Source organism: Erpetoichthys calabaricus, chromosome 12 (genome assembly GCF_900747795.2).
Source record: "Erpetoichthys calabaricus chromosome 12, fErpCal1.3, whole genome shotgun sequence".
Classification (NCBI taxonomy): Eukaryota; Metazoa; Chordata; class Cladistia; order Polypteriformes; family Polypteridae; genus Erpetoichthys; species Erpetoichthys calabaricus.
Window position 1 is genome coordinate 53674458 of NC_041405.2, and position 12948 is coordinate 53687405.

Consider the following 12948-nt stretch of genomic DNA (forward strand, 5'->3'; position numbering starts at 1 on the left):
GCATTGCAACTTCTCTGATTACTTTTTTTCAGCTCATCACTCCACTTTCTTTAACGTAAAAGCTAATATACCAATCTCCTCTCATTCACTAATGAAACAAGCTTCCACTCATGCACACTGGATCAACCACTGTAATACGCTGTGTAAAGGAGCACTACAACTAAATTACCATAAAGCTTAGAAAAGGAGAAAAAACCTGAAAATATTGTTTTTTGTGATCTGCCTTTTTACCGATCACTGATAGTCTTTTTACTTTCTCGTTTACAAAGTATAGGGAAAGTATTGTAATCGTCCAAAGATTCAATGTCAAGATTTTGATGAATCTTGATGTCTTAGACCTCCTGACTTTCTTGTATACGAACTATAGGGAAAGTATTGAAAACTTCTAAAAAATTCCATTTTGAGACTTTGATGACTCTCGACGTTTTAGCCCTCCCTGAGTCAGAAAATACCGTTTTTGCGTGCGTGCGTGTGTGTGTGTGCGCGTGCGTATGTAAACATGATAATCTGAGTACGCTTTAAGTTAGGTCAATCAAATTTTGCATACAAGTATTAGGTACAAAACGTAGATTTCTATCAACTTTTGGGCAATTTCCGTTAACCGAAAGTGGTAGGTTACCTTTTATTCATGCATCTGCAGAGTCTGATTTATTCAACCTTTATAATAATTGTTCGATATTAATTTGATTTGATTTCTTGTTGATGGTTCTTTAATTTACATAATATAAAAATATAATCATTATCTTGCAGTTTACTCTTCTAATATCCATCCCCATATCTGAGTATTTGACAAAGTCTAGGGGAGACCTCTCCCGATTTTATTTTTATTTTTTAATGAAAATTGTCCGATTTTGATCAGCGGCCAATCAATCCGAGCATTCCTATTGCATATACAATAGAAATATTGTAATGGTCAAAAGATGGTACAGTTCTAGTTATTTCAGAATATATTATACATGTTGTATCTAAAATGCAAGGGTGCCAGTAATATTGACCACAACATAAGGAATTCTTTTAAAATGTATTGTTGATCACTTTTGTCTTTCATGTAATATTCAGTAAAGTAACTACTAATTAGTAGAATTAGTATTAATTAGTAGAATTACTGTATCAGTAAGGTTTACCCATTTTTATTATTTTTAATTAATATTCTGACAAACAAAACTTTTTTTTTTATTAGAACTTGTCAGTTAGAATATTTAGAGTAATGAAAAAGTAATTCCCTTACTGTATATAAGGTAACAAATTGTGAAAATGAGGATTCTTTTCATAGGGTGTTGATTATTTTCTATTTTATATATTCAGTGAGGAACATCTTGATGTAGAGTTGGTCCATCGTGGTGATTATGTCAGAGTTGTACCAGGTGGAAAATTTCCAGTGGACGGTAAAGTAGTTGATGGTCACTCCATGGCTGATGAATCTTTAATAACAGGTAATAATTGACATTTCTTTTTTAAGCAATATATAAAAAGTAAAATGTAAGCTTTTTATTCCAAATGTGTTTTATTAATGTGAGATTTTGTCATTTCAAGTGTGGCCATTTAGATTGGTGCATTGTTAAATATTTATCTAACTTGCCCAGTCTTGCCTGGGTTTTCAAAAAGTATAGAATTCTTAGCTTAAGTTATTTTTCATCATTTTTTTAATAATTGGTCTTTTCTATTATGTTTCATTTAAGGTGAAGCCATGCCTGTTACTAAGAAGCCTGGAAGCTTAGTGATTGCAGGATCCATCAACCAACATGGTGCTCTTATTATTGAAGCTACCCATGTAGGATCAGATACAACCTTATCTCAAATTGTCAAGCTGGTGGAAGAAGCACAGACGTCAAAGGTTTCGATAGCATATCCCCATATTTTTCACTTTTTCTTTTTTAGCTATTTATTTTTGTGATGTTCTGGAAATTACTCTGAAGGCAACTGTATATTTCCAATTGCATTTTCTTTTTAACATTCTAAGCAAGAGTCTCTGTGTAATTTTGTGTCCCTGTTTTTGTCTTTAACAGGCTCCAATCCAACAGTTTGCAGACAAGATCAGTGGTTATTTTGTTCCATTTATTGTTGTTGTTTCTGTCATTACACTTCTAGCTTGGATTGCTGTTGGATTTGCAAACTTCAAGATTGTTGAGAAATACTTTCCTGTAAGCTTTGGTCGTTTGATTGTTCATTTTGTCAATAGCAATAAAAGGCATAGGCTGAGGTTGCCGTTTCCCTAAAATACAGTGGGTACGGAAAGTATTCAGACCCCCTTCAATTTTTCACTCTTTGTTATATTGCAGCCATTTGCTAAAATCATTTAAATTAATTTTTTTCCTCATTAATGTACACACAGCACCCCATATTGACAGACAAAAAAAAGAATTTTTGAAATTGTTGCAGATTTATTAAAAAATAAAAACTGAAATATCACATGGTCCTAAGTATTCAGACCCTTTGCTCAGTATTTAGTAGAAGCACCCTTTTGAGCTAATACAGCCATGAGTCTTCTTGGGAAAGATGCAACAAGTTTTTCACACCTAGATTTGGGGATCCTCTGTCATTCCTCCTTGCAGATCCTCTCCAGTTCTGTCAGGTTAGATGGTAAATGTTGGTGGACAGCCATTTTTGGGTCTCTCCAGAGATGCTCAATTGGGTTTAAGTCAGGGCTCTGGCTGGGCCATTCAAGAACAGTCACAGAGTTGATGTGAAGCCACTCCTTCGTTATTTTAGCTGTGTGCTTAGGGTCATTGTCTTGTTGGAAGGTAAACCTTCGGCCCAGTCTGAGGTCCTTAGCACTCTGGAGAAGGTTTTTGTCCAGGATATCCCTGTACTTGGCCACATTCATCTTTCCCTCGATTGCAACCAGTCGTCCTGTCCCTGCAGCTGAAAAACACCCCCACAGCATGATGCTGCCACCGCCATGCTTCACTGTGGGGACTGTATTGGACAAGTGATGAGCAGTGCCTGGTTGTCTCCACACATACCGCTTAGAATTAAGGCCAGAAAGTTCTATCTTGGTCTCATCAGACCAGAGAATCTTACTTCTCACCATCTCAGAGTCCTTCAGGTGTCTTTTAGCAAACTCCATGCGGGCTGTCATGTGTCTTGCACTGAGGAGAGGCTTCCGACAGGCTACTCTGCCATAAAGCCCTGACTGGTGGAGGGCTGCAGTGATGGTTGACTTTCTACAACTTTCTCCCATCTCCTGACTGCATCTCTGGAGCTCAGCCAAAGTGATCTTTGGGTTCTTCTTTACCTCTCTCACCAAGGCTCTTCTCCCCCGGTAGCTCAGCCTGGCCAGACGGCCAGCTCTAGGAAAGGTTCTGGTCATCCCAAACGTCTTCCATTTAAGGATTATGGAGGCCACTGTGCTCTTGGGAACCTTAAGTGCAGCAGAAATTTTTTGTAACCTTGGCCAGATCTGTGCCTTGCCACAATTCTGTCTCTGAGCTCTTCAGGCAGTTCCTTTGACCTCATGATTCTCATTTGCTCTGACATGCATTGTGAGCTGTAAGGTCTTATATAGACAGGTGTGTGGCTTTCCTAATCAAGTCCAATCAGTATAATCAAACACAGCTGGACTCAAATGAAGGTGATCTCAAGGATGATCAGAAGAAATGGAAAGCACCTGAGTTAAATATATGAGTGTCACAGCAAAGGGTCTGAATACTTACGACCATGTGATATTTCAGTTTTTCTTTTTTAATAAATCTGCAACAATTTCAAAAATTCTTTTTTTTTGTCTGTCAATATGGGGTGCTGTGTGTACATTAATGAGGAAAAAAATTAATTTAAATGATTTTAGCAAATGGCTGCAATATAACAAAGAGTGAAAAATTGAAGGGGGTCTGAATACTTTCTGTACCCACTGAATAGAATGCAAGTTAATTTCTTTTGGATGAGTGGATCATCAAAAATAGCTGCGTTTTTGTTGATTGTATTATTTCCATTGTACACAACTCCTATAAATAAATGCCCAAGGCTTTGTTTGCTATATAGACTAAGTGCCTTGAGTGGCTTGCTTAATTACTTAGCAGTTTTCACTCTCCTATTTTTTGTAATCATTTAGAATTGGGTACATAAACTGCATTTATTGTTTAATTTATTTGTAATTGTTTTATTTTAGTGTTTTAACAGGCAGTTTTATTGAACATGTACAAATTTTGAATGACAAGAAAGAAGTCCTGCTAATTGTACCAATGCTGTTTTTCAGAATTGTACATTTTAAGCTCTTTTTAGATATAAACTACTCATTTATCATACATGCATGCTCAATGTTCCATTGACTTAGTTCAAGTGAAGAGGAGTTCAGAAAGATAAATAATTTTAAAATGTGCCTTTTTGATTTCTTTTAGGAATATGTCACTAACATTTCTCGTGCCGAAGTGGTGATTCGATTTGCTTTTCAGGCTTCCATTACTGTGTTATGTATTGCATGTCCATGCTCCTTGGGCTTGGCAACACCAACAGCTGTAATGGTGGGCACTGGAGTTGGAGCACAAAATGGGATTTTAATCAAAGGTGGAGAGCCACTTGAAATGGCACATAAGGTACAATGGCTACAGAATTTCTTATAATTATTTAAGTTATAGCCGTTGAGATTGTGATTTTCTCAAAAAAACATCATATGAATTCATTCTGATTGATACACTTGAGCTTCGTAAAACATTTCAGATATAGGTATTTATAGGACGTGGATAACTGCCCTTTAGCTCATTCAGCCATTTAGAAATGGGTCAATATCCTGAAAACCAAATTTAATTAATGGATGTTAAAAATCTCCAGTCCTGTCAAAAACGAAGCAATTACCTTAGCAGTAAATCAATAAATCACTGAGCTCCTTACCTACCCAAATAATCATTACGGCATTCCGTAATGATTATTTTTATTTTTAATCCACTTAGTAGTATATTCCATGTCAAAAATGTGTCCTCCTGTTACTGTTCTATCTGATAAATGCATGATAATCAAAAGAAATTGTATACAAATTAGGTATAGCATTCAGATAAGACATTATTAAATAATAATGGTAGTGCCAAACATAGAATAAGTAATAGTAATGTAAACGTTGTCTGAATTTACATATTGCAAACATTTAGTCCTGCTAAGTGTAAGATTTAATTATTTTTATGTTCTTTTTATATGCTGTTGTCGGGAATATGTTAAACTAAACTATTTAAAATTAAACTATTATTATTGTTGTTACATATAATAATAGCAAAAAAAAGTTTTTGTTTTTTTTTCCATTGGTACAATTTCCATGTACAGTAATCCCTCCTCCATCGCGGGGGTTGCGTTCCAGACCCCCCCGCGAAAGGTGAAAATCCGCGAAGTATAAACCATATGTTTATATGGTTATTTTTATATTTTCATGCTTGGGTCACAGATTTGCACAGAAACACAGGAGGTTGTAGAGAGACAGAAACATTATTCAAACACTGCAAACAAACATTTGTCTCTTTTTTCAAAAGTTTAAACTGTGCTCCATGACAAGACAGAGATGACAGTTCCGTCTCACAATTAAAAGAATGCAAACATATCTTCCTCTTCAAAGGAGTGCACGTCAGAGAGAGAGAAAAAAGGAAACAGTCAAAAATCAATAGGGCTGTTTGGCTTTTAAGTATGCTAAGCACCGCTGGACAAAGTAGCTGCAAGGAAGGGAGCAAGCATTTTTCAGCATTTTTTAGAGGAGCGTCCGTATCCTCTAGGCCAGTATGCGAACATCCCCTCTGCTCACACCCCCTCCGTCAGGAGCAGAGAATGTCAGAGAGAGAGAGAGAGGTAAGCAAACAATCAAAAATCAATACGTGCTGTTTGATCTATTAACTTTGCAAAGCACCATGCAGGAAGCTTATCGCTTGCAAAGCAGCCACATGTAAGCCCAGCAAAGAAGGCGAGCACTGTGAAGGTAATCTTTCAGCGTTTTTTGAGGAGCGGCCGTGTCCTCTAGGGGTGCGAACAGCCCCAGTGCTCACAATATATTTGAGGAGTTTTATTTAATACATAATACGCGCTGTGGTTGGGTAGCTTCTCAGCCATCTGCCAATAGCGTTCCTTGTATGAAATCAACTGGGCAAACCAACTGAGGAAGCGTGTACCAGAAATTAAAAGACCCATTGTCCGCAGAAATCCGCGAACCAGCAAAAAATCTGCGATATATATTTAAATATGCTTACATATAAAATCCGCGATAGAGTGAAGCCGCGAAAGTCGAAGAGCGATATAGCGAGGGATTACTGTACAGTAAAGCCTTGGTTATCCATCAGAGGTCAGGACTGAGGCCGTGACAGATAAGAGAAAAAACAGAACAGCTACTTTAAAAATTATATACAGCAGATTAGTTTAGCGATTAGTCGTATTTATTTACAAAACAAAAATACATTAACAAAGTATGCTATAGGATTAACAAAATTAATTAATTCATATAATATTGTAAAGACCATCATAATAAGCAAACACTATTCGGAGGTACTGGAGTTTTCTACGTTTTACTTTATGGAGTCTTCGTTCCATAACAGACAATGCCCTGTCTTACACACCATTTTCTGGGTTACGGAGCACATCTCCAAAACAACATAAGAAAGCTTTTCCTACCGATCAGTTTATCTCCTGCCACTCACATTCTGTCTTTCTCTAACACTCCTGCTTATTTTCCCCTGACTCCATACTCAAAACTTCCTCCTGCTGCATCTTCCTTTTTCTCCTAACTTACTGTCACTCATCTCCTAAGAGGTGTGTCCTTACAGAACAGAAGACCCCCTCCCCCAGTCCCATCCCTTATAGCATTTGATCCCACCCTTTCTGCACCTCCACAGCACATCACCAGCTGCCTGCATGTCAAAATATATTATTAAGACATAATATAACAGAATTTAAAAAGAAAATGACAGTACAGAAGAACATTGACATTAATACATTAACATTAATACAGTATAACTTTACCATCAGTGGTTTCCATTTTTGACACGTTTTTCAATTTTGTTGGAGTCAACACTTTATTTCAATTAGTTTTCTTCCTACTCCGTAAATTGAAGCAAAACTTCAAGCGCTTTCACCGTTTTGTAAAGATTCAATTATTTCAACATTTTGTGACAAATCCAACACCACATGCTTAAGTTTTTCAGCCATGACCATGTATAGTAGATTAATTATAACAAAAGAGAAAAGCGAAGGAACGCTATTAAAACTGAAGGTACGCAGTTGACAGTGTGATTTCAAAACATTGGATGACATGTGGTTCTGGGGAAGGACACTACGCGCTAGCACAAGGGAGAGGTGTTCCAATGCACAGAACTCGCAGCGTACCGCATGGCAGTAAAAGGACAGTAATAGGTAGGCGCTGGTGTGTGCCTTTTTTATTTATTTATTTTTTTCTTTGACCCTGACACTTAACAGAGACTGATGGTGAATCATGTGCTGATACTTGAGGTTTTACTGTACTTAGTACTATATTTTTTGACTTCCTAATCAATTGTTTTTTAAGATTTTTAAAATTTATGTAAAAGTCTTGCGTGATAAAACAATGTGGGTCAGAAGCCTATTTTATAACTTGCAAAGAATCAAAGTATTGTAAATTATGCAAAACATCTCCATATAGAACTTTTTCTTGTTTATTTTTACATTTCATATTGATTGTGAATATTACTAAGATAAATTTTAAGTTGTATGCAGTGCTTAATAAATATAATTAATATCACAGGACAAAATCTAAAGATGGCAATGTAGTTAATGTCAGAGCTGTATACCCACAAGAATCTTATGGATCATTTCTATAATTGTTCCAGACCAATTAAAGTATTATTTCTGGCAAGTTCTCGCTTTGTCTGGTGATATTAGGGCCCTGGACTAACTGAATATGTATATTTTCAGTTTCAGATTTCTCTAATTTGGACAAATTCAGAAATTAAAACATCCTTAGATTACCCCCCCCAAGATTAAATCTGCCATTCTAATATTTATTACCTTTAACTCTTACTTGTTCAAATTTAACAATGCAATAACTTCACAACTAGTAAAGCATTGTACAACATTAATTTAAAAACAAACACTTGTCTGCAGTTCGCTTCTGATTAAATCAAACAGGTTTGATTTTGTCTTTAGTTGTAGGGGCGGGTACTGTGTAAATGAAAGCTGTCAACCAATGAATGCTCATCTGAAAGTACAACGCGTAGAATGTAGTGATGATGAATAGGGAATATGCATACAAGAGAAGCTGGTCTTCATGCTGTCTCATGTTTTATATACTAAAATAGAACTAAAAAAAAAAAATGGGCCAGGATTATTGCTAAACTCACTGTACCTGTTCACTCTTCGTACAGCGGCAGCTACATCAGGCAACATGGGGCCTTTGAACCTTACAAACAAAACATATGCTTGTCTGCCTGATGTCTTGGATTTTACATTCCATAACTGAATGGAAAAAATAAATGAAGGGCAGAGATCGCTGTGGAAATCACTGGAGCTATGAATCCTTCCTACAGTGGTGGTTCCATCTGGTAGCAGGCTATTGGCTGTCAGAAAAAGGAGTGAGCATGACTGTGCTGGAAGGTTGACATTCAATTGCTAAATGCTAAATGGCAGCAAATTTCAGTCATTTAAATTGAGATGGTCCAGCGACGTGATGAGTAACTGCAGATGGCAAAAGTGATATAACTCTTGACTAGAAGTCATGTGATGTGGCATTAGCCTAATCGGATGTATCAGAGCCATTACATAGCCAACCAAGCGCCTTTCTTTATAAAATATGTGGTTTTATTTAAGCATGGACAAATATTTTTGGCCGGTAGTGTGATGTAGTGTTGTTAAGGCTTTGGGCCTTGGACTCAAAGCTCTTGATAATGTGGGTTGAAATCCTCCTGCTAACACTGTTTGACCATGAGAAAGTCACTTCACCTGCCAGTGCTCCAGTTGCAATATAACCAATTGTATGTCAGATGTTGTAAGTCAACTTTCATAAAGGCGTCAGTCAAATAAGTTATAATAATACAGTATTAAGTCACTGGGGCATCCAGAGTAAACAAACATGCATATAAATGTAAATCAGTTTGGAGTTCAGAGGTGGGGATCCCATTTCAGAGTACATAGATGCTAATATATATTACAGAGCTAACCACGTCTTTAGTGATCTTTGCAGAACATCCTTTCTTTTCACACCTCACTGTTTATGCCAAAAAGGATCCCATCTCTCGCCCTGTCCAGGACACTGCCTTTTATTCACTTGTCAGTCCACCCTATTGGTCAGTGCTGCTGTTTACATGGCCCGTTGAATGTATCTACTGCTTCCTTAGTTTAGTCACCTCCCAGTGCAACGCAGAGCATATACGTTAGCATAGCTACAGTATTAATATTAACAAATAAAAACATGAGTAAGCTAATTTTCTTTTTTAGGTAATGTTACCAGATTTCAGTAAAATCAAGCAAAACATTTTTGAGTTTTTGGAGTATTGTGTTTTATCCTTAAATATTAATATATTGCAGTGGCCTTTCTTAGCAGATAGTACTGTTCTAGATGTACTATTTTCTTGAGTTTCAGCTTTTGAATTCATTATGAAATATAATTTTTCTTGATGAGTGAGTGAGTGAGTGAGTCAGTCATTCAAACTTTGCATTTTTTATATATATGATATATAGATAGATTAATTCTACAAGTAGCAGCAGAGCAGTTCATGAGTGGACCTCTGACAGTAATGTCTTAAGAAGCTGAAATCATCCGTACTTAAAAATAAATGTAGCCAAAGTGGTCGTCTTGTGTCTGGAAATATTAAATAAAACATTTATGCTGCTTTTTCATTGGTACCATCTGTTAAATTTTGCACTCTCTTTACAGATATTTTTGACACCACCAGTAACAGATAATATGTAATAGGTTAAACTAATTTTAATTTATTAAAACAGATGTGGGGTTCCAGTGTGTAAATGTTCAGGCAATGGAATGAAAATGCCGTATATAAAAGGTTATTAAAATTCTAAGTGTGATACAAGTAATCATTGTTTCTTATGAAATGATATTTAATTTGATACATCTCTCTATTACAAAAAAAATCTTTGGGAGGGAGACGAGACATGATCTTCTCGGAAGACAATTTGAAGTCCCGTGAGAGACACTTTAACTTGCTCCCAGCACTTAAAACAACGACAAGCAAAACAAGCAGCTTGCCAACAGCAGAAAGCTAGCAGATGATCCGACCGCTTCTCCTTGCGTGCGTTCAGCCACCCTAACCCCCTTTCACAATGCGAGCGGCAGAGACACGAAGTGGCAAAAGGACAGCTGCTGTACAGGCTTTATAATGATCAACGGGCAGCACGACAGAAGCAGCAAAAAGACAACGGATGATCTGACAGCATCTCCTTCTCATGTGTTCAGCCGCCCCCCGCTTCACAACACGAGCAGCATTATACATCCTGCGAGAAAGAGATTTAACCACACCCGGGGCCGGAAATAAAGGACAAGTATTGTTTTTACAATGTCACGCGAGACAAGGCAGTGAGACATCATTTAAAACAGTCCACGGACATCTAACCCAGCAGTTGTTGGAGTGCTTTTGGCAGACACGCTTCATGTGCTCCCAGCTCTTAAAACGACAAGCGACAAGCAAAACATGCAGCTTGCCACCAGCATAAAGTCAGCAGATGATCCGACCGCTTCTCCTTGGTGTGTGATCAGCCAACCTATGGGCCCCCCCCCTTTCACAATGCGAGTGGCAGAGACACGAAGTAGCAAAAGGACAGCTGCTGTACAGGCTTTGAAATGATAGGGCAGTGAGACAAGCAGAACAGGCAGCTCGCCAGCAGCAGATGATCCAACAGCATCTCCTTAGCGTGCGTTCAGCCGCACCCCCTTCACAACGCAAGCAGCATTATATGTCCTGCGAGAAAGAGATGGAACCACGGCCGGTACCGGAAATATAGGACAAGTATTGTTCTTACAAAAGTTTTAAAATAAAATTGAAAACAGTGCATATGTAACAATTCCCATGAAAATAACAATCTTTTGAATTGTATATACGGTAAACCAAACCCGGGGGTGGGCGAGCGAAGCGAGTAGGGGGCGGAGCCCCCTAGTGCCTTTTAAAGATTGGCAGATGTCTGTTTAGAGAAATTAGATGTAAGTTTGTGTACGGATGTTTGCTCTGCAGTCGGTAATAACCAATATCATGCCTATCTAAAAATAATTTTGTTTCTACTGTTTAGGTGAAAACAATTGTCTTTGATAAAACTGGAACAGTGACTCATGGCACACCAGTAGTCATTCAAATAAAGATCCTAATTGAAAGTAACCACATGCCACGTACTAAATGGCTTGCAATTGTTGGAACAGCAGAAAGTAACAGTGAACACCCTCTGGGTACATCTGTAACCAAGTACTGCAAGCAGGTAAGTTCAATGATTAAATCAAAATTGAAGAGCCAAGATAACAGTATATGTGATATTAGATGTTTAAAAAACTATTCCTTCAGCAGTAATATCTCCTTTTAATACTACATATCTTTGAGTAGAAGTGGTTACACATGTCTCTTTTGATTTGCTAATCTAAGCTAAGGCCTAGCCATCTATTATCTTCTAAACTATAAAGTCTTGTTAGTAAGTAAAAAGTAAAATTGGTACTACAGTGACAGCTATTATATGTGTTTCAAAATGTGCAGCTAAATGCATAATAACTTTAAATGTGTGTTTCTTTGATGATATCAAATGTATCATGTTAGCAAAAACAAATGTTGTATATGAATTGTCTTAAATAATAAAATTGTTTATTTGGCCATTTTCTTGACATTACTATATCACCATAGTTAAGTTGTTTTTGAAACAATAAAAAAAAGTTCATATCCACACTCCTGGTTTGGTCATGAGTGGAGGAATTTTGTGTTGAATTTTGCACAACAATCCATAGTTGAATTGACTGTCAGTTCTCAATATTTCTAATGAAAAATAGGACAGATTTTCTTTGTGATTTGCAGTCAGTCATTTTCAAACCCATTTAGGCCTGAATGGGGGGTCTGCTGGAGCCTATCCTAGCTAGCATAGAGCTCAAGGCAGGAACAAACCCTAGACAAGGCACCAGTCCATCACAGGGCAAACACACACACTAGGGCCAATTTAGGATCGTTGTTTATACTGTAATTATCAAGTCAAATTGGGGAGCATGCACTGGTACAGTGCGTTGCCGCACTCACTACATGTCGAAACAGCTCAGGATCCTGGTTGGCAACCCCCCAGGCACACATGCGGTCCAGTCCTACCCTCCGGAAATGACCCTCTATCTGCCACAGCCAGGTGTTACATGGGCAACCCCTTGGCCTGGTCCAGCCACTTGGGTCCCCAACAATGAGGATCCTATGAGCCAGATCACCCACGGGGAAACGCTCCACATGGCCGTAGTGCTGTAACTGACACTCCCTCACAATGCAGGTAATGTGCCTCATTCAGGACTCCATGTGCAACTGCTCATTCGACACAAAGTCAAACCAACGGTACCCAAGGATTTTCCGGAGAGACACAGTACCAAAGGAGTCCTGTCTTCGTCTCAGGTCACTGGATAGCGTCCATGTCTCACAACCATGTAGTAAGACAGGAAGCACCAGGACTCTAAAGACTTGGACCTTCGTCCTTTTGCATAGATATCTGGAGTGCCACACACCCCTTTCCAATGACCTCATGACCCTCCCCATGCTCTCCCAATCCGTCTACTGACTTCACAGGAAGAGTCACCAATGACATGAATATCACTGCCAAGGTAAGTAAACCTCTCAACAAGGTCAACACTCTCCGCAAACAGACACACTGCTGATGGCTGTGCCCAAGAGGTCATTAAAGGCCTGGATCTTGGTTTTTATCCAGGGCACTTGCAAGCCCAGACTCTCAGGCTTCTCACTCAGTCTCTCGAGTGCCCCGATCAGAGCCTCCATTTACTCCACAAAGATCACAGCATCGTCAGCAAAGTCAAGATCCATGAATCTTTCTTCACTAACACCC

At 38.1% G+C, this 12948-nt stretch overlaps 1 protein-coding gene across 2 annotated transcripts in view; it reads left to right on the forward strand.

The window, feature by feature from the left end:
- LOC114662180 (copper-transporting ATPase 1) overlaps positions 1-12948 on the forward strand; it is a 140704-nt gene that overhangs the window by 96989 nt on the left and 30767 nt on the right. For both annotated transcript variants that reach the window (XR_003717965.2, XM_028815542.2), the window contains exons 12-16: positions 1306-1433; positions 1680-1834; positions 2007-2141; positions 4335-4529; positions 11170-11352. Coding sequence is in view for 1 of the 2 variants with exons in the window: in XM_028815542.2 (XP_028671375.2) it covers positions 1306-1433; positions 1680-1834; positions 2007-2141; positions 4335-4529; positions 11170-11352 (796 nt within the window). In the remaining variant the exon portion in view is untranslated. The remainder of the gene's footprint in view (positions 1-1305; positions 1434-1679; positions 1835-2006; positions 2142-4334; positions 4530-11169; positions 11353-12948) is intronic.